At 33.3% G+C, this 25,349-nt stretch overlaps 3 protein-coding genes across 4 annotated transcripts; 2 read left to right on the top strand and 1 right to left on the bottom strand.

Moving 5' to 3' along the window:
• The first annotated feature begins 3,385 nt into the window (after positions 1–3,385).
• LOC103839651 (subtilisin-like protease SBT5.6) lies at positions 3,386–10,203 on the top strand. Of its 2 annotated transcripts, none has more exons than XM_009116151.3 (10): positions 3,386–3,585; positions 3,771–3,963; positions 4,056–4,274; positions 5,017–5,128; positions 6,864–7,431; positions 8,193–8,287; positions 8,375–8,732; positions 8,816–9,029; positions 9,138–9,844; positions 10,106–10,203. In XM_009116151.3, the coding sequence occupies exons 1-9, from the start codon at positions 3,514–3,516 to the stop codon at positions 9,677–9,679; spliced, it is 2,373 nt and encodes a 790-aa protein (XP_009114399.1). In that variant the 5' UTR covers positions 3,386–3,513; the 3' UTR covers positions 9,680–9,844; positions 10,106–10,203. The 2 variants fall into 2 exon arrangements, with proteins under 2 accessions (XP_009114399.1, XP_033136825.1); XM_033280934.1 differs by having other exon boundaries at positions 9,138–9,847; positions 10,109–10,203.
• A 244-nt stretch (positions 10,204–10,447) lies between these two features.
• On the top strand, positions 10,448–21,230 carry LOC103839652. Its single transcript, XM_033280935.1, has 5 exons — positions 10,448–13,443; positions 13,942–14,009; positions 14,209–15,480; positions 15,569–15,721; positions 15,797–21,230. Exon 5 carries the CDS (start codon positions 16,947–16,949, stop codon positions 19,014–19,016), a length of 2,070 nt encoding a protein of 689 aa, XP_033136826.1. The 5' UTR covers positions 10,448–13,443; positions 13,942–14,009; positions 14,209–15,480; positions 15,569–15,721; positions 15,797–16,946; the 3' UTR covers positions 19,017–21,230.
• LOC117127696 (uncharacterized protein At4g04775-like) lies at positions 19,645–20,196 on the bottom strand. The gene is made up of 2 exons (XM_033278320.1): positions 20,023–20,196; positions 19,645–19,923 (listed from the first exon to the last, which is right to left on the bottom strand). Exons 1-2 carry the CDS (start codon positions 20,194–20,196, stop codon positions 19,645–19,647), a joined length of 453 nt encoding a protein of 150 aa, XP_033134211.1.
• Positions 21,231–25,349: the final 4,119 nt, after the last annotated feature.

Raw genomic sequence — 25,349 nt, 5'->3', positions numbered from 1 at the left:
TTTTAACTAGCTGTGTTTAAATTAAACAAACGAACAATTTGACATCTAGATGTTGTATCTAGATGCAAATACATATTATAAAAAGAAACACATTTATAAATAACATCAGATGTTTTATTCCAATACTGAATATCAATATTGCAATCAAATACCAAAATAAACATGACCTGAGCATATTCTGTAAATATGAAAATTGTTTCTACTAACATATATAATTTCGTCAGTCAATATATATATATATATATATATTTCAAAGATTCAATCATAGCACCAAATATACTTCAACTACACTTTATTATTTGGTCATGATTCATAAGGTAGATCCATAGCCAAAACCAAAACTAGATAATGCTCGCGGACTTGTTAAAATAAAGTCAAATTGTATCCCATATACACAACCTTTTCCATGATTAACTCAATATCCTAAATCCCACACCATGGTATCTTTGTCCATAGACACACAACTTATCACATCATGTGCATTTACTTAATTTCTAACTTCTTTTAGATTTTTTAACGAATTGACTCTAAAATAAAACCCATGTATTTTTTACCTTGTAAAATACTCTCTTTAGTTTTGAATAAACGTAGTTTTAAATTTATGCATTATATACTCTCTTTAGTTTTGAATAAAGTTTTAAATTTATTCATATATATTAAAAATATTTAGTTTATATATTTTCTTACAAAAATCACTAGCAATCTTCTGAATTACAGTTCAACCAATAAACCATATATTAGACACAAAGTATCCCACATCGGTAGTTGGAAGGAATCCTAAGTAATATATAAGATAGATGAACCACTCTATTTATCACCAATTGGTTTTAGGTTGGGAGTCCATCTAGCTTAACATGGTATCAGAAGTCGATCCACGAAGTCCAACCCGATCCATCGATCTGGCCCAAAGTTGGTCAATCGATCCTTGTCCGAGTATTCCGAGATTGACGCTCAAAGAGCCATCATCTCGAGTGAGCGTATTAGACACAAAGTATCCCACATCGGTAGTTGGAATAAATCATATGTAATATATAAGATAGATGGACCACTCTAGTTATCACCAATTGGTTTTAGGTTGGGAACCATCTACCTTAACACCATAAGTTCTTGATTTCAATGAATTTTGACAGCATTTAGCTACCGTTAAACTTGAAAATGTAATAATAATTAAACTTGAAACTATAATAATAATTGAACTTGAAAAATACCAATATATATATATAAACATAAACAGATGACTTAGGGTTATACCAATTTAAATTCTGGATGTTCTCTGTAAGTAGTGTAAGGTTAACCTGTCGTCTCACCTCCCAAAACGAAAGAAGATAATATATAAATCATATTATCTAAATATCAAGTGAAAAGAAAAATTGAAAGTTTCGCTGGTAGAAAAGTTCAGAATTCTCTGACGAGAGTTGGCTTAGCAAACAAAAAACGGCCAGAAGAGTTTTTCCCAAGAAAACAGAAGGCATGGTGAGCTGAATCTCCCCAATCAAATACTTTATCGTAGTCAAATTACATACGTGGATCCCTCATTTGTTATTTATTTCCCTACTTTTCTTCGTCATTTCTTGGAATTATAAATATTTATATGAAGTGATGAGTGTAAATAATGCCTATTAGCCAAGAAAAAAGTATAATATGATGGATTTGTTTTGCTAAATCATCAGGGAAATAGTTTAAAAAAAAACTATATATCTTTAAGATATTGTAACTTATTCACCAAACAATTCATGAAAATATTGTTTCGGATAACTGTTAGAGTAAATTTACATCAAATTATCTTACAACTAAAAGTTTATAAAAAATATATATTATATTATAAAAGTTTGTGAGAAAATATATTACGTTTTGAATGCACAGATCAATATCTAGTTGTTGTTATTTGAACTAAAGTTCTATTTTCCTTTGTCCTAAATTATACATTTTATGTTAAAAAATGTTCACCTCTATTAACTATTTAAAATATAAAAGTATACTTTGAAAATTCACTATCATCAATTGACAAAACAAAGAATAGATTAATTACTAATAGGGACGTGCCCGCGCTTCGTGCATGGTATTTTTTTATTGTTGTTAAATATTCCCTCTGTTTTAAAAGATGCATATTCTAGACTTTTCACTTATATTAAGAAAACTCATTAAATATGCATTGTTTTTTGTGAATAACAATTTTTCATAATTTTTAGCCAATAGAAATTCAATAAACACCATTAATTTTTTCGAAACTTACAATTTTTCATAAAATCATACATTAAAAAGGTAAAAAATGTATCGTTTTGAAACAATTTTTTTTCCAGAACATACATCTTTTAGGAATGGAAGGAGCATGATTTTTTGTGGTCAGTTTTTATTTATGAAGAGTATTATTTGGTGTTTTAGTAGGTAATATGCTAATATATTATGTGTTTTTTCTTTCTATAATGTGTTGTGTATATAATAATACTTGTTACCGGTGGTTGGCTTCCATTCTCGCTCCCTCATGTTGTTTATCTTCTCTCTTGCGTCCCTTGGTGTAAGTGCGCAGAGTTAGTCTTTTAGAACTTTGGTTCTTTCTCTGACCCATTTTTGGCTTTTTGCGTTGGTGTTTGATTGCGCTCCTTTGTGTTCGGGGGAATGCTTTGTCCCATATTTTATATTTTTTTGTCATCTGTTTGTTCTAGCCAAAATATCTATGGTAAGATGAGGTAAGTTAGTCTTGTTTGTTGATCTCTTTTCAGCTCTAAACCTTTATTGAGTTAGTGTTACTGTGATTTTTTTTTATCTCAGTTATTATGGAAGTTTTAAGTTTAGATCATGTAAAAAATATATGGAGCATGTGTCATCAAACCCCCTGTCACTTATCATAAAAAGAGAAAAAACTAACTTTATATATATATATATATATATTATCAAACTTCATACAATAATGTTTAGTGCGAAAATGATTAGATGGTACACATATTGAAAGTACTTGGGCAAACTGAAATAGTTTAAAGGAAAAAACACTTAAAATGTAAAAAAAAAAAATACATGAAAAACACGTGTCATCAAACCATCTGACACTTGCCGTAAAAAGAGAAAAAAAAATTATATATATATATAGATGTAGTTTTACATTAACGTAGTTAAATTCACATTGTTATGTTTTAAGAAAAGTTTTTGATCTTATTTTCTTTTAAGAAATGTGATGAACAAATTTTCAAATCCATTAATTATTTTGATTACTATATTGGAACCAACTAATTTTAACAAGTAAAAAGTGAGTTTCCTAACCATTTGAAACATTTTTAGTGGCCAACAGGCCCAACATGGAGTTTCAATGAGTAAGACTTATCCTTGACTTCGACAGATATGGTGAATTTTCAACCATTAGATTACCACGGTTAGTTAAAATTGTTATCTTCTAACTTTTTCTTTACATGATTTTCTTAGAGTTTTGAAACTTGCTGCTCTTTGTCTTGTATAAATAGGCTATCAACCCCCTATAAACCATTAGGTCTACAACATTCCACCAAAAAAAGGTTCAAGGCCATGAAGCTAACTTCTCTCGTCCCTCTCCTCTTTCTTGTCCCCCTCTTAGCTTCTTGCTCTGAACAAAAACAGGTTCTTATTAATTTTCTATTATAAACGTTAAATTAATCATTCTACAGTCCAAACTTTAATTTGCAGTGATTCTGGATTCCAAATATCCATGCTAACATATTGGGTTCAAATTTCAAGTATTTTCTTGATCAATTCCTCTCACATTTCTATTAAATATATTGATAGTTTTTGGGGTTTACTTGTAGGTGTATATAGTCTATTTTGGAGAACATAAAGGTGATAAAGCTTTACACGAAATTGAAGAACACCATCAATCTTATCTTCATTCGGTTAAAGAATCCGAAGAAGGAGCCAAATCATCGCTATTGTATAGCTACAAACATAGCATCAATGGCTTTGCAGCTGAGCTAACTCCTGATGAAGCCTCTAAACTAGAAAGTAAGAAGAAAACAAATACTATTTTGCTATGATTGGAAAATGGTATTCATTCAAACTCAAATTTGTTGACTTTTATGTATTTTTTATATCAGAACTGGAAGAGGTTATTTCCGTAATCGAGAGCCACCCAAGAAAATATGAAACGCATACTACACGGTCATGGGAGTTTGTAGGACTGGAGGAGGAGGAAACCGATGGAGATGAGGTTCAACGCCCCAAAAACGATGTTGACGATCGGTTTCGCGTTGGAAGAAAGTTCTTGAAGCAGGCAAAACATGGAGATGGAATCATCGTCGGTGTCCTCGACAGTGGTAAGTTAAGCTGTCTCTACTGAATATTTAGAATATTATTATTTTCTGTTAGTTACAAAATATGAAAATAGGTTTCTTTTTAAGCTGTCAGTATTTTATTTTAGCAAAGAAAAGCGAGACCATTTCCGTTAATATATTCTTTACTTGTTATTTCTGATAAGATAGTATCATAATCAATTGTCATTTGCAAAACGAACTAAAAAGCATAATTATTGACTTAATTAAATTAACACGTTATGGTTTATAGATATTTTCAGTTTTCCCGTTAACGATTTTAGGATAAAATGAATGGTAAAGAATCAAATTCATGTGAACCTTTGTCTGTGTTATATCCTTGCTTTGTATTTTTGCTTTTGTCTCCTGTTTCTTCACGCACGCACATACGGATGTAGGCGCCGAGATAACAGCCATAAGATGGGTTTTCGATATTTAGATTAATATATTTATTGAATTATGAGAATAATCACTGTTTTCATTTTGATGGAAAACGTATACAAAACTTAACTGGACCTAACTCCAACGTTGATATTTGAATCTTTACGTGACTAGAACATAAAGAGTTGCGTTATGATCAAGAAATTCAAGATTCAAGGAAAATTCTAATTTATTTTCTTACATCTTTTGGTTTCATATCATTATAATATTTAAACCATATTATTAATCCATCATTGCCACCTTGTTGAGATATAATCGGAGAATAATGTGTTTTTCTTTTCTCATATTTATTTTGGAAAAATAAAAGGGGTCTGGCCGGAATCAAAGAGTTTCAGTGACAAAGGAATGGGACCCGTTCCAGAATCATGGAAAGGAATCTGCCAAACCGGAATTGCCTTTAACTCTTCTCACTGCAACCGGTAAGATAATTTCTCCAATTTCTCTAAGCAAATATAAATATCTTCACTTTGATTATAAGTAAAATATTATTTCGTGACAAAATTAGAAAAAATATCTTAACTAAATTATTGATCGTTTTAAATATTCACTCAATTTTACTTTAGCTACATATATGTAGTTTCTTTATTTTGACTGTCAAACAAATAGATGTAGTTCTTTTGAGATACAAAGGATGTTGGCATCTGTATATCTATTATACAGACTGTAGAGTATAGATACACATACGTGGCAATTTATATCTAGTTCTATGACTTGAATTAGTCAAATATTTAAACCCCAAAAATCCAAATATGTAAAAACAAAAAAAAAGGCAAATCTTTTTGGCAAGAATTAGAAATGTATTACACCAAAAAAAAAGAATTAGAAATGTATTAATAAAATATTACACGTCCATATCATCTTTGGTTCTTTAGCAAAGATCCAATGAACCATATGCTCAGTGCGAGAAACTTCTTTCTATATATGATGTGATGTATTGTTCCGTATTGATCATCAAGGTCCTGTGCATATGAAAATCATGTATGTTTGTGAATAATGATGTTAGTTGTGACGACTGGTGAGCTTTGAAATGTAGAATCCTGAAACTATTTCACGATTTTTCAGTTATATATAATTATAAAAACAGTACGTATAATTGGCATAATAGCATCGTCGTTCCACCCATGCAATAAAGTAGACGAATATTTTCTTAAATTAGTCAGGTTGATATATTCTTAATAGAATCATCAGTAAAAAAATGGTGAAATCTAAGAGACATTAAGAACAATACATCATTCAACATAATTTATTGTTTTAATTATACAAACCATTCTGCAATACTGCAAATCTAATCACCAAATAAATTGTTTAAAATGAATTATTTCAATATTTTACAATTAAGGTATATGTAAGGATTCCATTTTTTTTGATAAAGGGTTTAGGATTCCATTTTATTACAACATGCATTTTTCCTTTTTTCAAGATATAGCAACATTTCCCATAGAAGGTATAGTTTTGTGACTTGCACTGTCCAAAACATTAGGTCGCTGTCTCAGTGTTTTGTTCGGTTGCTATAATTGATCCCAACTTTTAAGCTTCTGCGACATCGTTCACGAGTCTCTATTCTTACTTTATTATCTTAAATAATATGTAACATAAATATATGTATATATTATAAAAATAAATTATTAGAAATATTTACTCTGCAAAGTCTTACTGTTCACTTATGTAAGACTGCCATAAAATCGTACAAATAAAAAGACATATATATTGGCTATTTTGTTACATGAAATTGAAACTTTGGTATCTAGATAAGCTCTGGTTCTTTTATAACAAACTTTGGTAATATATGTAAGGGACAAAAACTTATTTGATTCTTTCTAGATAATCTTGGACACCCGTGACTTCTCCCTTGTTTGCTTTATAATCATATCTAATGTTTACAATATCAATGTGTTCCCGGGTTTACATGTCTATATTTTTAACATATCATTCATATATTACTTGTTCAAGGATTCACTATTTGTGTGCTTGTGCATAGTAAATACTACTTATAAAAACATTTATTTATCTACTACTTTTTTATATATATCCCGGTTTGGTTGTAGTTGTATGTCATATTTTGTTTTTAAATATTTTAATTATACAGTGATTTGGATTTCACACAAAAGAATTAACAATTGCAACTTTGCATGTTTTCGTTTTCACTAATTACAGGAAAATTATTGGAGCAAGGTATTACGTGAAGGGGTACGAAAAATATTACGGAGCGTTCAACGTTACAGCAAACAGAGACTTCTTGTCTCCACGAGACCCCGACGGACATGGATCCCACACAGCCTCTACCGCGGTTGGCCGCAGAGTCAAAGGTGCATCCGCACTCGGTGGTTTTGCCATGGGCTCGGCATCAGGTGGTGCACCGTTAGCTCGTCTAGCCGTCTACAAAGCCTGTTGGGCCAAGCCCAACCAAGAAAAAGTTGACGGAAACGTATGTCTACAAGAAGACATGCTTGCCGCGATTGATGATGCGATCGGCGATGGGGTTCACGTGATCAGCGTCTCCATCGGGACTACGGACCCTTTGCCATATTCCCAAGATGGAATCGCGATAGGAGCGTTGCATGCGGTTAAAAGAAATATCGTAGTTGCGGCTAGCGCGGGGAACTCAGGGCCGAAACCGGGGACTTTGTCGAACCCAGCGCCATGGATTATTACCGTCGGAGCTAGTACTCTTGATCGAGTTTTCGTTGGGGGTCTGGTACTTGGTAATGGATATACAGTCAAGGTAATATTACCCCACAATTAAAAAAGTCATTTATATATATATGCATTATTGCATATGGTATTCTTTTGTATAACACAGAGTCGTGCTTACGAGCTTTTTAAAAGGACATTTGCCTAGAGCCCCCAAAATTTGTAGAAATTTCAGGACCCCTAATTACAAAATATATTTTTACATGGTAGTTAACATATTTTCTTAGTTAGATTTTTATTTTTAATTGATTTTGAATTTGACTTATGTTTAGAATAACTAGGTTTGCGATCATTTTTGCTCTATTTTAAATAAAACTATAAAGATTTTACTTCTAAAGAACTGTAAATATTTGATCCATATTGGTCTTCTTTTTATATGCTATAAATTAGATTTATTTTATATATGTATGAGAATTTGATAAAAAAAATTATAACATTTTGAATATATAGTTTATTATATTTAATTTAAGTGCTAAGATTTACTTTTTTGACAGATACCAACATTTCAGTCAAAAAATTGTATCTTTGTTTTTATATTACAAATTCATACTTTTGATCATGATTTAATTTTTTTTTATAAGATTTTGGTGAAGAAATTTTAGAAAACGTTTATGTAATAATTCAAATCTTTTTAGTGTTATATATATTAAAAGTATTTTATATAATTTGAATTTAAATAGAACTATTATTAAAAAAGATATCATGTAAAATGTATTTTTGAACTTGCTTCGAACCTCCAAAAACCTTTGCACGGTACTGGTATAACATATAGTTTTCTTTTGTGTTATTTAGACGGAGTCGATAACAGCATTTAAAATGGATAAATTTGCGCCTCTGGTGTATGCTGCTAATGTGGCTGTTCCCGGTATTGCATTGAATAATACATCGTAAGACTTGCTCTCTTATTAAGTTTGATAGTTAATCTTATTTGGTTTTTCTATTTTAATTTGCTGGGTTTTGTTTCTTTGGTGAAGGCAATGCTTACCGAATTCACTTAAACCGGAGCTTGTGAATGGTAAAGTGGTTTTATGTTTAAGAGGAGCAGGTTCAAGAATTGGTAAAGGTATGGAAGTAAAACGAGCCGGAGGAGTTGGTATGATTCTGGGGAATTCTCTAGCTAACGGCAATGAAATTCCTTCAGACTCTCACTTTGTTGCCACTGCTGCCGTTACCCCCACCGTGGTCGAAAAAATTCTCGACTATATCAAAACCGATAAAAACCCCATAGCTTTCATCAAACCAGGGACCACTGTTTACAAAAACCAGCCAGCTCCTTTAATGACCGGGTTTTCTAGTCGTGGTCCGAATGTGGTAGATCCTAATATTCTAAAGGTAACTTTATAAGTTCTTTTAACTTGAGCAAACAAAAAACTACAACGAATAAACCGGTTTAATATATTTTACTATTTTTACAGCCGGATATTACTGCACCAGGACTGAATATACTAGCTGCGTGGAGCGGAGCTGATTCACCGAGCAAACTTTGGGTAGATCAAAGAGTTGCTGATTATAATATCTACACAGGAACTTCCATGTCTTGTCCTCATGTTTCTGGTGCAATTGCTCTTCTTAAAGCTATTCATCCTAAGTGGAGTAGTGCTGCTATAAGATCTGCTCTTATGACCACTGGTAAACAGAAAAAAGAACTTGATTATTTGGCTGGTTTTGTTTACCTAACCCAACTCTTGTTCAATAGTCTTTAAGATGTACTTAATGTGTTTCTTGTAACTGTTATAGCTTGGATGACCAATGATGAGAAGAAACCGATCCAAGATATTAGTGGTTTACCTGCAAATCCATTTGCACTCGGGTCAGGACATTTCAGACCTACCAAAGCTGCTGATCCCGGTTTAGTTTATGATGCATCATACCGAGCTTATCTTCTCTACGGTTGCTCAGTTGGTTTTACCAATATTGACCCGACATTCAAATGTCCAAGTAAAATCCCCCCTGGTTATAACCTTAATTATCCATCAATTTCGATCCCAAATCTCAATAGGACGGTGACTGTTAAAAGAACGGTTACAAATGTTGGGAATGGTAACTCAACAAGCACATATATATTCAGTGCTAGATCGCCATTGGGAGTCTCTGTTAAGGCTAAACCGAGTGTGTTGTCATTCAACCGGATTGGTCAAAAGAAGCGGTTTAAAATCATGGTCACGATACGGAAGGACAAGATGAATGTGACTGAAAAGGGTCAGTACCAGTTCGGATGGTTTAGTTGGACAGATAAGTACCATGTTGTGAGGAGTCCGATTGCCATTTCCTTAGCTTGATTGTCGTTTGCCTATTGGGGTTGTGTATTGTTTGGGTTTTAGAGGGGTCAAAGTGAAAGAAATGGGGGACCTTTTTCTAATCACTCTACGGACTTCTTCATGTGTTCTAATCAAAGAAGTGTTCTCATAGCTTACTTGTTTACTTATGCTTTGTGAAGGTGGGTGTAATTAGACCATCTCCAATGGCTTACTCTATTTTCTTACTCTAAAATAGAGTAACTCTATAATAGAGTTTGAGTTTGCTCCAATGGTACTCTATTTTAGAGTAGAAAATAGAGTGATGAACAAAAAAAAAACAAGTTACTCTATATTTGGAGTAAACCTATTTTTCACTCTATTATAGAGTGAGAAATAGAGTACCATTGGAGCATTTTTTACCCTAAACTCTATTTTAGAGTGAAAAATAGAGTGGGGTTGGAGATGCTCTAAGAAACAACACTATAATTACTTTGAATTACTTGGATTGGCCTACGAATATGATTAAGGGCCGCATTTTAGTTGACCAAGAAGCATAATTATAATTACTTCGTCACATGACTCACCTTGCATATGTATTCCATAGATTCTCGTAACAAATTATATAAGATTATATATTCTCTAAAACAGTGTTTTTTTTCTTACATTAAAGAACTCCTACATTAAACTATACTGAAATATCTTACAATATTCTTACACTCATACTCTTACTAGTGTACTCAATCTAAAGTAAAAATATTGTATGATGACATATGCTCAAAATTCCAGTGTGAATTATCAAAATTAGATATGCAAAACAAAAATAATTAGACAAATTTTAGATATGTACTAACATTATTTCTTAATTTAATCGATAAGACTAATTTAAATCGATTTTAAACCGACTGAATGGTTTAAACTGATTAGAGTTATATAAATCAGATTTTATGAAAATCATTTCAGCTATGACCAGTTTGCCGTCTAGATAATTTTTTGGCTTTAATTAGAAATTTTATTTTAATGAATTATATTAATTAGATATGCAAAAAAAAAAATTAGACAAATTTGTGGATATGTACTAACATTATTGCTTAATTTAATAGATTAGACTAATTTAAATGTGTTGTTAAAAAAGACTAATTTAAATCATTTTTAAATCGGTTTAAACCAATTAAGAATGGTTTAAACTGACAAGATTTATATAAATCATATTTTATGAAAAATCGTTTCGCCTATGACCAATTTGCTGTCTAGACAATTTTTTGGCTTCAGTTATAATTTCTTTTTAATGATTATCAAAATTAGATATGCAAAACAAAGGAAATTAGACAAATTTGTGGATATGTACTAACATTATTTTTTAATTTAATAGATTAAACTAATTTTAATCGATTTAAACCTATGAAGAATGGTTTGAACCAATTAGAGTTATATAAAGCATATTTTATGTAAATCGTTTCGGCTATGACCAGACAACACCTAAACCGATTTTTAAAACCATGGATATATCCCATAAAGCACTTGAAAATCATTAGGGTTTTAACATTTTGTTAAACCCAAAAAAAGATTTAAAAAAAAAACATGAAACAAATTTCTCTCTGACTTCTCTTTCTGCCTCTCTTAGCTTCATGTACTAAAGAGAAACAGCAGGTTTCTATATTTTCTATCGAAAACTAATTTGCGATGGATCTCAACTCCAGTTTTCAACTATGCATCGACTTTTTACCTTAACATGTTCAGATCCATATCATTTCTAGTATTATTTGTTCAAATTATTTCATAGTTTCTTCATTCACTATTCCGCACACCTTTTTTCTTTTGGGTTTTGTAAGTGTATAGCCTATTTTAGAGTCACAAAAAGATGATAAAACCAGAGGCGGACAAAAGGTTTAACGTACGGGGGCATGAGCCCCCATCTAATTTATCTTCTATCTGCCAAGGAATCAAGGAAGACGTCAATTTTTGCTATTCGATTGCTACAATCATACAAATACAGCATCAACGGTTTTCCGGCTGAGCTAACACAAGATGAAGCCTCTAGACTCAAAAAGTATATAAATCTTTTCAAATTAAAATGAAAAAAAACAAATGACACCAGATTTTTGTTTTCTAAATATTGGAAAGGAGAACTACTTAAACAAAATTTTGGGATTTTACCATGGTTAAAGTGAAAGAAAGAAATAACTTTTTTGTAACTCACTCTCTAGTATTCCGTATTTTCTTTGTCAGAAAAAATCAAAGAAACACTTTCATTGTCATCACTAAGGCTGGACATAATAACCACACCAAAAAACTGACTTAGAACCAAAAAATAAGATATCAAATTCGATTGGACCCGGTTTCAGCATGTTCTTTTTCAAAACCTGAAAATCGATATCGAATTTAACCTACATCGAAAACCGAATGAGTATCCAACATATTCAAACATAAATTTTAGTCATAATTATAATAATATTAATATCTAAAATTAAATTACAATAAGATATATTAGTTGTTTTAAGTATTTATGGATAAAATAGATACTTAAGATGGTGGAACCGTGGAAGCATCCTAACTTATTGGTTAAGGTTTAAAGGCTTCTACATCCAGGTCTGGGGTTCGAATCCCAGACTATGCAATTTATTGCAGATTACAGGAAATCCAGGTTTCAAGTTCCGGAGAGAGCGGTTTATTAAACAATTATGCAGACTACATAAGAAAAACTTACAAGGAATCTTCAACATGGTGCAAATAAATCTGGCCAGGCGTGGATCTTCATAGGACGGCTCAGGTGATGCAGTTAGGCGTATGAGAGTATTGTCGATTGTCGAATCGTCTATGTAATCTTTTTCATATCATAATTGTAATATCTTAATAAATCAGCGTAAAAAAAAAAATACTTAAGATACAAAATATCTAAATCAAATTGTATCCATGTTTCCTTTCACATAAAATAACCAATTTGAAATATGCCTAATGAGTACTTTTGTTATTTTGGTTAAGTACACGAATCCAAGGCGGGCTTAGGACATGGGGGCAAGGGGGCATGAGCTTCGGAGCCCAAACATTTTTTAACAAAAATGAATGCCACACTTTCCTCTCTTCTAAGAGCATCCACGTATGCATTTTTGATGATTGTGGGGCCGCCTACTTTTTGGTTTTCTCGGCCGAATGATTTGTAGTTTGGTCTGATTATCCATGTTTTGGTTTGATAAAAATAAGAAAATAATAGTTTGGTCTGATTCTCCGTTCGGTCCGATAAAAAGGTAAATCAAGTAAACGCCGCGTTTTGTACTTTCGTCGATTAGGGGCTTCATCGTTTTCCTTCTTCCACAGCTGAACTTGCCGTCCCCGTTTCTCTTAATCTGCAAAGTTTCTCTTCTCATCTCTTTACCTCCCCTGTCGTTCAATGTTTTCTTTAAATTCAACAATAATTGTTATTCACATTAAACTCTGTAACGATTCCGACCTCTTCGTTTCTTGTACGTAACAATCAAAATGCATTCCGTCTCTTCAGTTCCCCTCCTTTCTCCTATATATTTCAGAGGCTTCTACCTCTTGACCCATACACAAAAGAGAAGCTGAAAAAACACGATGATTGCATGGCAAAGAATCGCTAGATCCTTCGCAATGGCACATTCATCAACGGCTCCGGCTATTCTCCTTCTCAACGACATTCTTCCCGGAGGCGAGCTGAGAAGACCGAATCTGGAAGGCCTCCTAATTGGTCTTGAGATGATGTTGATAAAAAGAGGAAGATATATAGAAGCTGGTGCTGCTGATTCATAGATATTAACGATCAGCTTCGGCGCTCCATGCTTATCTCTCAGGTACCTTTTTAACCTTCTATTTTGCTTTTAGTTTTTTGATTAATATAGTTTTGTCCCATTGAATACACGTTTGAATTATTGACTGAAAAAAAGAAAACGCCTCTGTGTAGTGATTGTTTTGTGATGAGTGTTTTGATTTGATGAAATCCGCTTGGTCTGATTTGTTCATGGTCAATTGTTATAATTTTATTAGCAAAACAAAGTTACAATTCATTGTGGGGTTGCATGATTAAGAAAAAGTATATGAACATGATTCCTTGAAATTTTAAGTCATGTACTAAAAAGCTGAAGCCTTTGATGTGCTGATGGAATCCTTTAGTTGCTGGATGTTAATTTTATAAAACAACTCGCTTATGATTTGGTTTCTATATCGTGATGGGTAATATTTGATGCAGAATTTGTGTGTCAGTAAGCGAGCTACACGATAGTTTAATCTGGTTATGTGATGCATCACTGATTGTGAACTATTTTTGACAAACTTACTTATTTTATATTCAGCTTGGGAGTTGGAAGCTGCCATGGAATTGTTACGTCATGAGAGCTCCATTCTTCACCATTTACACAAGGTGAGTGGGAAAAGTTAATAAGTATATCTCTGTTATTCTACGGTTTCAGTCATGTTTTGCTTTCATAATGTAAAAATAAATAAATCGTTGATTTTCCTAACAGTTTCTTGATCTCGACTGAAAAATTATAAGAACCATAAAGCCCTTTATGTATGTTTGTGATCTTCTAACGACTTGACCCTCATCTATGGCTGTGCAGAAATTCATGCTGAGGAAGTTTGACCATCTCCAAGCTTTTGCAACCACAAACTTAGAACTCTCAGATTTGTTTCGTATTTTCGTTTGGTTATTTTTTGTATAAATTATTATAGATGATTTATTACTGAACATAAAACAAATCAGCTATACTATCCAATTTATTGTTTGGTGAACAACTCCCACAATGCTTTGAAGAACATGCTGGAAAAAAATTGTTTTCCAAATATGTGTGACACCGTTAAATTTCATCCCACACCACCGCACTTTCACTGTTGCTGGTATCAGTGACCACATCAACCCCGAGGTATTATGATATAATTCTCAGGAATTTTAATCATAAAATTCATGCTATACTAACACATGTTCATATGTTTTCCAGACTTTCAACACCAATGAAGCTCCATTTGTTGGAGGGGAAGCTGCCAAGCATCGGCTTCTGCCAGCAACGAGGTTTAAGGTCAAGGCGATGACCCAAATCCATCCGGTGTTAAGGGAAAGTAGGGTAGCCGCAAGCACCCCCGTGAGTGAAGTTACAAAACTGTGAAACCGTCAACCCAACTCTGCTTCGGTCTCTTTGCAATTCTTTAAATTACTATGCATTTCTTATTTCGGATTTTGCAATATTTTTCATGTTTCCAAGTTTTTGAAAAAGCCATTTACGGCTACATACCTCATAGGAGAGGAATAATTTCTATAATTTAATAGTTAAAATGTGTTAACGTTATATTATGCATGCTTGAAACAAAATGCAGAAGATGTTAAGGTAAGGTTTTGGACCATGTATAGGAAGGATATTGACTTGGTGTTGTTTAAAGGAGTCAAATGTAGTTGATGGTTAGATTTTGGTAGTAGTGATGAGTTGTTTTCCTGCTGGTGCAGAAGAAGATAATAATCTAGAGGGTGAAATTATGGAAGAGACAAAAGAAACAAAAACATTGTGGAAGAAGGCAACAGAGAAAAAGACGGAGCAGTAGATGTGAAGAAAGATTGAGGCTTATGTTATGCTAAGATTTTTCTAATACTATTTTTGCTTGAAAATGGTTTGTAATGAAATGGTATGAAGGACATAGTTTCAGTTTCACTTCTCTTTATTTGAGATTTTTACAGAATTAACTTGCGTCTCACAGGGAACATTCCAAGGAAAAACAGCAATATTCTACATAGTGTTATCAAGAAAATTAATGAACATAAAACAATGCCACTTTTGTGGTCTTCGACAGAAAAATGCTTAAACTCACAAAAAATAAATGCAGCTGCTTTGACTCTAAATGAGGTATGTTTTTTGATTCACACAAACTTAGTTTAAAGTATAGCACTGTAATAACCATTTTACAGCTAATTAATTCTTACACCCGCTGCAGATGAATGGTGGTCTCGGCGAGGAATTCCAACTATGCCTTGTGGAACTTGCTGGGAAATAATTTGTTTTCCAGATACGTGTGACACAATATAATTTCAAACAAAACCACCGTACCTTCACTGTTTCTGGAACCAGTGACCACATCAACCACGAGGTGTTATACTATAATTTCTCATGACCATTATCATAAAATCCATGTTAGACTAATACAAGTTTAACTGTTTTCCAGACTTTCAACACCACTGAAGCTCCATTTGTTGGAGGGGAAACTGGCCAAATATCCGATTCTGCCAGCAACGAGAATGAAGGTCAAGGAGATGACCCAAATCCATCCAATGTTAAGGACAACGAGGGTGGCCACAAACGCCACGTGAGTGAAGTTACAAAGCTTTCAAACCGTCAACCCAACTTTGCTTCTGTCACTTTAATTTTTTTAAAATTACTTACCAATTCCTTATTTGCAAGTTATTAAAAACCCATTTACGACTAAGTACCTCATCAGGGGAGAACTATTTCTATGATTTAATAGTTTAAAAAAGGTTGACGTTATATTTACTATGGTTGAAACAAAATGCATAACATGTTATATACATGATAAAATCATAACGCAATCAACATGAAGGAATGAGATATTCTTTGCCTTGGCGGCCGTTCTCTTCATATATATTTGCGTTTAATGAGATATACAAACTTAAACATTCTACACACACAATTACTCATTTCCCTCTTTTCCTCACATTTCATACTAAACTTTGACTTTCTCACATACAACAGCCTATTATATTGTTTTTCCATCTTCAACAATAGAAGAAACTTAAAGGGTCGACGACCTATTTCCACACCATAACTATCATATAGTAACAGATCCACACAAACTTTCAACCTCGTCATAATTAGACACAATTAAACTTTCTCAACCTATTTCCACCCAATTTTAAAGATCGAAACTCGTTTCCACACAAAATTAAGAAATGATCTAAAATCCACACAAAACGGTTTACTGTTGGTTAATTAGGCTTTGAATAAAACATTAACCAATAGTTAACCTAATTATACCAAAATGACCCGATTAGAAAGGGTTAACCAATATAAAGGATCAGTTAACCCAAATTTCGAATTAAACCCTCTAACCCGACCCGGAAACCCTAGAATTAAAAAAAAAAATCCCAAATCGTGTATGTCGTTGTCTCTCTCCCGACGAAAAGAAGCGCCATTGAAACAGAAGATTAAGCCACGCCATCCCTACTCCGGTTGGTTCCAGCCGTCGAAACTGAAGAAACAAGGTGAGTTCTACACCCTTCTTCTTCGTTTGTCTCTTTTGGTTTCGATTCCATACATTAACAATTGTGTTCATCATCTTCTTTTTCCAGAAATTAAGAATGGAATCTTGTGTTGATGTGCCTGTTGATTGGCATGACGTTCCTGAATTAGAGTCAAAGAGTCCCGAAGTTGAAGTTCCTGAATTCCGGTCAGAGAGTCCCGATGTTGAAGCTCCTGATGTTGACTCTGATGGTGAAAATAGAAGAGAGCGCAATGACTATGAAATTGAGAAAGAAGTAATGACTTGGGTTGATGAACCTCGAGTGAAGCATAATTTCTATCCAGAGACAGAGGATGATAGTGAAGAAGAGGGAGAGGAAATTCAAAAGACGGTATATCAGCGTAATGATATAAAGAGAGGCAATGGAGAGCTGTATGTAGGGCAAGTCTTCATTAGTGGGATTGCGTTTAAGGAGGCAGTGCTGGACTATGCTCTGAAAATGGGTCGGAACATCAAGCAGAATCGATATGATAAAACAAAGATTGGGTTTGTGTGTGAAGGTAAAGGCTGCTCATGGCGTATATACTGCTCAACCTCAGGAAAGTCTCCTAATAAATGGCAGGTGAAGATACTGAAGAAAGATCATAGCTGTGTTCCTACTGGCACATGTGAGATGCTCAAAGTACCCGCAATAGCTCGCTTGTTCGTTGATAAGATCAGAGAAGAACCTGAGTATTTTATGCCGATGAAGATTGAGGAGCTGATTATGGAGAAATGGAAGATCAGAGTAACAAGGCCGCAATGTCAACATGCTAGGAATAAAGCGCTCAGATGGATTGAAAGAGAGTATGATGAGCAGTTTGGAAGGTTGCGTGATTACTGCAGTGAGATAAGGGAATCGAATGTGAATTCTTCTGTTGAGCTTGACTGCGTGCGTAATGACGATGAGGTTGATGTCTTTAACAGATTTTATGTCTGCTTTGACATCATTAGAAGAAATTGGAAAGAAACTTGCAGGCCTCTAATAGGAGTTGATGGCTGTTTTTTAAAGTCTAGGATGAAGGGACAGTTGCTGGTGGCTTTGGGACGGGATGCTGATAACGCGATTTACCCAATCGCATGGGCTGTGGTACAAGTTGAAAACAAGGTTAACTGGTTGTGGTTTGTGAGGAAGATCAAGGTTGATCTAGGATTAAATGAAGGAGACGGCTATTTCATGGTTTCTGATCGTCAAAAAGGGTTGATTGCGGCTGTGAAGACAGAGCTGCCGCTTATTGAGCATAGAATGTGTGTGAGACACATCTACGGTAACTTGAAAAAAAAATATGGGAAGAAACCTGAGATGAAGCCAAAGATTTGGAACCTTGCTTGGAGCTACAACGAGGGAGACTATAGAGCAAATCTGTTGGACATATTTAGCTACGATCGAGACGTTTATGATGATGTGATGAAGTCAAAGCCCGAGAAGTGGTGTAGGGCATTCTACAAGCTCGGACCCTTTTGTGAGGACGTCGAGAACAACTCAACTGAATCATTTAACAACTCAATAGGTAAAGCTCGAGAGAAGCCTTTTGTACCGATGTTGGAAACAATTGCTCGATTAGCAATGGTTCGAATAGCAAAAAGGGATGTCATTGCCAGCAGCCACGAAGGTCTTTGCACACCATATGTGATTGACATGCTGGAGACTTTGCATGAGAAGGCTTCGGCATGCACGGTGAACCCGTCGACGAACATGACATATTCTTCGACTCTTCATGGATGTGCACATAGAGTGAGCTTGGTAAATAGAACTTGCAGTTGTAGGAGATGGGAGATTACAGGGATTCCTTGTGAGCACGCATATGGAGTGATGACGACAAGAGGATTGGAAGCTCAAGACTTTGTGGTTCACTGGTTTAGGACAACTACTTGGAGGCAAACATATGCTGAAGGGATTGTTCCGTTGCGGGGAGCAAAGTTCTGGCCCGTGGGACCAGAACCACCAATCATTGAACCTCCGCCACCAGATCAACCAGGCCGAAAGAAGGAAACCAAAGCAGATAAAAAGAGAAAAAAAGGAGTGAATGAATCACCAGTGAAAAAGAAGGAGAAGTTCTTAAAGCGAATCATGCATTGCGGAATATGTGGTGAAGCCAATCACAACGCCAGATTCCATAAAAAGAATCCAAAAAAGGTGAGTTTCTGATTTCTCTTGGTGTATGTCGTTTTGTGTTTATGGTGTGTGCTGTGTTTGATTTCTCTTGTTTATGGTATGTGTTATTTCAGCCTTTTTTAAGTGGTGACTCTTCTCAGCCTGAATCTTCTCAAGGTGTTTCCACTCAAAACACTCATCCTAAGAAGTTTTGAAGTGAAGAAGGAATGAAGTGAAGTGAAGAAGTGGAAATTCTCGGATTAATGTGAAGTGAAGAAGTGAAGGAAATATTTTTTTTTGTGGTTCTAGGGCCTTGTTTCTTGCTTTTAGGTACTAGGACCTTGTTTCTCGGCATTGTGGTCTTACTTTTTCCGGGTTCTAGGACCTTGTTTCTCGGCATTGTGGTCTATTATCATGGTTTTTAAACTCTCTTTTGGTGTGTTCAAACTCTCTTTTGGTGTGTTCAAACTCTCTTTTGTTAGGTTTGAAATCAATGTATGATATTTTAATTGCTTTTAGATTTTGTTTCTCGAGATTCTTATGACATAAAAATAACTAGAACATCTAAAATAACATACTTTTGTCTTCCAACATCTTACAAACACACACTTAACAACAAATTCATGGTATCTTTCATTCTTGGAAACGACATCCTAAACAAAGCACATTTATCAAACTGAAGCTATATTAGCTTAGATACCACAACCATGCTCAAGCATCCTAAAACAACAATCCCCATCACTTTCTTGTTCTCCCATTTGGCTTGAGTAATGGCATCTTCCATTCTGTTAAAAACCTCTGTCTCTAACTTCATTTCAAACTCTGCAAACCTCTTTCTCTCTTCTTCTGCACGCTCATGAACTATTGTCTGCTCAAGTCTGCCTAATTGAATTTTCAATGCTTCTGCCTCATCAACCAACGCCTCATCAACCCATTTGTATGTGTGATTATCGTTACTCAGCTACAAACAAAGACATAAGGTCTGTCACTTTATACTTTTTGATTCTATTAACCCACACATGAACAAGAACAATGGCGTTCATATAAAGGGTAAACTAACCCTTTTCTCAGCCGCAAATGCACATCGATAGTATTTCCTGTAAGGATTTGCTGTAGACTTGGACATCAACGACACCACCAATTCCCCACACCAACATCTCTTTGGCACACCAACGACCCTACCTCTTGCTCGACCGGCAGAGGTTCCACTCGAATTTCCAGATTCGTTACTCATCTTTTCTGGGTTTCTCACTCTGTTTTGTTCTCTATTTTTTTTTTGATTCTAGGGTTCCAAAAGGGAAAATCGATGTGGAGAAGACTAATAGTGGTTCGGGTCGGATACTATTCGATTTTAAGTTGGATCTTCGTCTGGGTCGCGTCGTACCAATATCAACCGATACCATCGGGTTTAATATCGGTTAACGTTATAAACTATCAAAACCAACCTCAATCTTCGTTTGTGTGGAAACGAGTTTCGATCTTTAAAATTGGGTGGAAATAGGTTGAGAAAGTTTAATTGTGTCTAATTATGACGAGGTTGAAAGTTTGTGTGGATCTGTTACTATATGATAGTTATGGTGTGGAAATAGGTCGTCGACCCAAACTTAAATTTCAAAACTACAACTACATATGTATTTGTCAACAGGGGCGTACCCACACACATAGTGGGTGTGGCACGTGCCACATGCTCAATAATATAAACTTTTGTGTAATTATGAACATGAAGAAAGTAATAGCTCTCTTGCATATTCATGTCTAAAGATGCACCACCCAATTCAAGTTCGAGCCTCCCTTTCTCATCTTTTTTTCCTTTTTTTAAAAAAAAAACACTTTTAATCACTTTCACAAACTATATTTCCTTTTTACCTTTGTTTTTGTGTTACCTAAACTATTTTTCTTTTTATAATTGTTTTTCTTTTCTTTTTTTTTTTGTATAAGTTTCTTCAAAATATATCATTTATGTAAAATTTACTCAAATTATTATTTTTATTCAGTTTGCTTTTAACAATTAGACTAAAATAAAACACTTTTAATCACTTTGTCAAGAAATATTTTTCCCTTTTACTTTTGTTTTTGTGTTTCCTAAACTATTTTCCTCTTTTAACTTTGTTTTTAGTCTTTCAAAATTTTAAACACTTTAAATCACTTTGTCACAAAATTTTTTTTTCTTTTTTTGCTTTTGTGTTACCTAAACTTTTTTTTCTTTAATTTTTTATTTTATTTTATTTAATATATGTTTCTTCAGAAATATAAAATTTATTTAAAATTTACTCAAACAATTATTTTAATTAAGTTTAATTTAGGAATTAGACTTAAATAAAAAAACTAAAATTTTATATTGAATTATTATGTGAAACATATTATTTTTAATATTCATTAAAATTAATATTTAAGCTTATAAATGATTTATTGATTTTATTTGATACATTATAATTATATATAAAATTTTAAAAATTAATTTAATTTTCTATAAATGATTGTAATTTTTCAAAATATGTTATTTAATTTTATTTAATAATATATGTATTTATTATTTATATATGGTGTTCCATGTTTTATTGTTTTCTAGATCCGCTCCTGTTTGTCAACATCCCCACAATTGTGCGGAGCCACACCCCTAGTAATGTTAAAGAAGAATCTAATTTTTTTTTTAAATAATTAGTGATAAAGGTCCACAAAAATTAAATTGCCTATATATATATATATATATAACTAAGTGTTTTTCTGCACCATGTGCAGTGATACATTTTTTAAAAGTTAAATTATATTTAAAATAAAATTTATTTATATTATATATTTTATTATTTTTGACTAATATTTAATATAACGTTGATTATTTAAGCATAAAATTAAGAAAAAAATAATTTTGTTTATTTTAAATTACATTTAATAATATATATATGTAATATATTTAAAATTCGAATCTTAGATAAACATTTTTATCCATTTATTTTGGTTAAATGTATTAAATCAATTTGTATAAAATTACTAAAAATCATATAGATTAAAAATTAGAACTAAACAATATTTATAAAATTTGTAGATATCTAAAAGAAACTAATGAAATTATGATTAACAATTTTTTAATTTTTTGAAAAAGATGTAGAAAATTTTGAAAATATTAGTAATAAAAATTGTATAATTATAAAAATAAAATTAAATAATGTATTTCAAAATTTATAATGCATATTTCAATATATTTATTTTAGTGAGGATTTATGAACTATTACCATATTTTAAAAAGTTTAATAAAAATATAAATCAATATTAAATGTAATGTATTAGTTATTGTCATATTCTATAAAGTTTACCAAAAATATATGTCAGTAATAAATGTGATTATCCATGTCATATTAACTATAAGTTATGTCATCAATCTTGTTAGCCATGTCATCATTTATTTTGTAAAAATAAGTGTAGAAAGGATATATGGCAAAATTACTTCACAAATATAGTCTAGAGATTTTTTTGCCTAAGAACACGTATATACCTTGAGCTGGCCCCTACCCGTATCAAATGGTAGTTTGGTTATTTTAGTTAAATTATGAACCTCGTATCCGGGAAGACCCAACTTTTATAATATTTGAATATGATTTTTTTCAAAACCCAAAATAATTGATATTCAAAAAATCCGATGTATATATATATGGATATTCGAATGTGCATGCCTAATCATCACTATTGTGTTTCATCAGCCTAAAGAAGAAGACACACATGCAGTAAGTGGAGTTGGCCCATGAAATGGAATTGGGCTTGGTTTGAGTTGATAAAAAAACCCGACAAATATTGTACCGCGTAACAAAAATCATCAGAAAAAGAAAAACACGTCATCCATAAAGTTATACTAGGTTTCAAGAAACTTTCTTCAAAATCAAAATTCCGCTAGGCACGCAGGAGAATGTTCAAAGCAATAAGAGAATATGGGGCTGTTCGTTTCACCTTCTTTCATCTTCATCTAAATGATTCATTTGTATGATCTGTCCAGATGATTCATTTAAATTTTTGTGACTCATCCAAATGATTCATTTGTATGATCTATCCAGATGATCCATTCAAATTTTTGTGACTGTTTATTTGTCCATCCAGATAGCTCATCAAGATGAATCATCTAAATGGATCTTATGTTTGTTTTTTTATCTTTATTTCCATCCAAATGAGTTTACTAAACAAGTTACCAAAATACCTTTGTGTTGATTTAATCATATGTTAAAATTTTACTACAATAATAACTTCTAATAAACAAAAAAATTGATAAACATGTATTTAAAAAAAAACTTTAGTTTCAAAATAAAAATAGTATTAATAATAAACCGACTATAACTTCGGTTTTGGCGGAAAACGAAATTTTTCAGTTTTGACGGAAAATGAGATTTTTCGATTTTGACGGGAAAACGAAGTTTTTTCGATTTTGGCGGAAAATGCAATTTTTGGTTTTGGCGGAAAAAAATATTTTTGCGGTTTTGGCGAGAAGACGCGATTTTTCGGTTTTAGCGGGAAAAAAAGATTTTTCGGTTTGGCGGGAAAATACAATTTTTGGTTTTGGCAAAAAAACACGTTTTGTGGTTTTGGTGGGAAACGCGTTTTTTGCAGTTTTGGCGGGAAAACAAAATTTTTCGATTTTGGCAGGAAAACGACAATTTTCGGTTTTGGCGAGAAAACACGTTTTACGGTTATGGCGGGAAACACGTTTTTACGGTTTTGGCGTGAAAACACGTTTTTGTAGTTTTGGCATGAAAAAACGTTTTGCGGAAAATGTGTTTTGGCGGTAAAATACGTTTTTGTGGTTTTTGCGAAAAAGTTTTGGCGGAAAAATATGTTTTTGCGGTTTTTGCGAGAAAAATTTGTTTTGACGGGAAAACACGTTTTGCGATTTGGGGGGGGGGAACACGTTTTGCAGTTTTGGCGGGAAATGCATTTTGATAAGAAAACACATTTTTCGGTTTTGGCGGGAAAACACATTTTGTGGTTTTGGCGAGAAAACATGTTTTTGTGTTTTGGCGAAAAAATGTGTTTTGGGGTTTTGGCGTGAAAACGCATTTTTGTGATTTTGGCATGAAAACACGTTTTTGCGATTTTTTGCGGGAAAACAAGTTTTTGCAATTTTGTCCGGAAATGCGTTTTTAGGGTTTTGGGCGTGAAAATTTTGTTTTTAGGTTTTCGTGGAAAAATGCTTTTTGTGGTTTTGTCAATTTTCGTGTGTGACAAAATGAAATTATGTTTAGGTTTATAATTTGTGAATAACATCAGGGGCATAATAAACATTATACCATATTGAATGGACGATCTCCATCCAAATTGTCCAAATTGGTTCAGCTGAATGAACTTTAAAATTAAGCTTAAATTTCTGAAAGTCATCTGGATGATCCATCAGGATGAGTTGCACTTTTAGTGGCTAAACGAACAAAACTCTCATCTCCATCCAGATGGCTCAGCCGGATGGAGAAACGAACATGCCCCATGTCTTTTCAGAGAAGCTCTTGCCACTCTTCTGTTAGAGCTCGTTAAAACTTCTCAACATTAATTTATAATCGTTTCCCACTTTTTGACTTGTCCTTTTCTAAGTTTGTGTTGAACGATTTGTTGGGATCGTGAAATCTCATGTCCAATTCTATATTATCTGATTAGTACGATATTGTCCACTTTAGGCCTAGGAGGCTGGTCCGCATGAATTTACTTTTGGTTTCCTTTCCAAAAGGCCTCGTCCTAATTAGAGTTGACCATCTCTTTATATATTAGACACTATTTGTCTAATTTTTCAATGTAGAACTTAGTTTGTTATCTCACATTCTCTCCCTCAAACTAAGAATCACATTCATCTCGTGTCCCACAACTGACTTCTAGGATCTTTTGACTTGATCTCTGCCACACACACCTCCCAATCCTAACTTGATGGGTCTCATTCCTACTCGAAAGGTATTTTGGTCTTCTTGCAGATTTTTTGTTAACCGCTCTGATACCAATTGTTGGGATTGTGAAATCTCATGTCCAACTCTATATTATCTGATTAGTACGATATTGTCCATTTTGGACCTAGGAGACTGGTCTGCATGGATTTACTTTTGGTTTCTTTCTCAAAAGACTTCGTCCTAGTTAGAGTTGGACATCTCTTTATATATTAAACACTATTTGTCTAATTCTCCCATGTGGAACTTAATTTGTTATCTCACACGATTTGCCGTCTGTGTTCTTTAAAAGCACCAACATTCAATATGCAAAAATTTCATGCAACAAAAAGAATAAGCCGTTAACTAACACCACCAAGTAATCGCATAAGGAAGTGACTGTTGCGAAAACAAACACGTGTGGACTAGAGAACCCAAAGCTTGACTATGTTATTTTTGTGGGACGTTTTAGATAACTTAGCTTGTGTTATGACAAGTGTTGGAA

The sequence above is a fragment of the Brassica rapa genome, chromosome A09 (genome assembly GCF_000309985.2).
Source record: "Brassica rapa cultivar Chiifu-401-42 chromosome A09, CAAS_Brap_v3.01, whole genome shotgun sequence".
NCBI lineage: Eukaryota > Viridiplantae > Streptophyta > Magnoliopsida > Brassicales > Brassicaceae > Brassica > Brassica rapa.
Note: the sequence above shows the minus strand (reverse complement) of the source record. Positions and strands in the feature narration are given on the sequence as shown.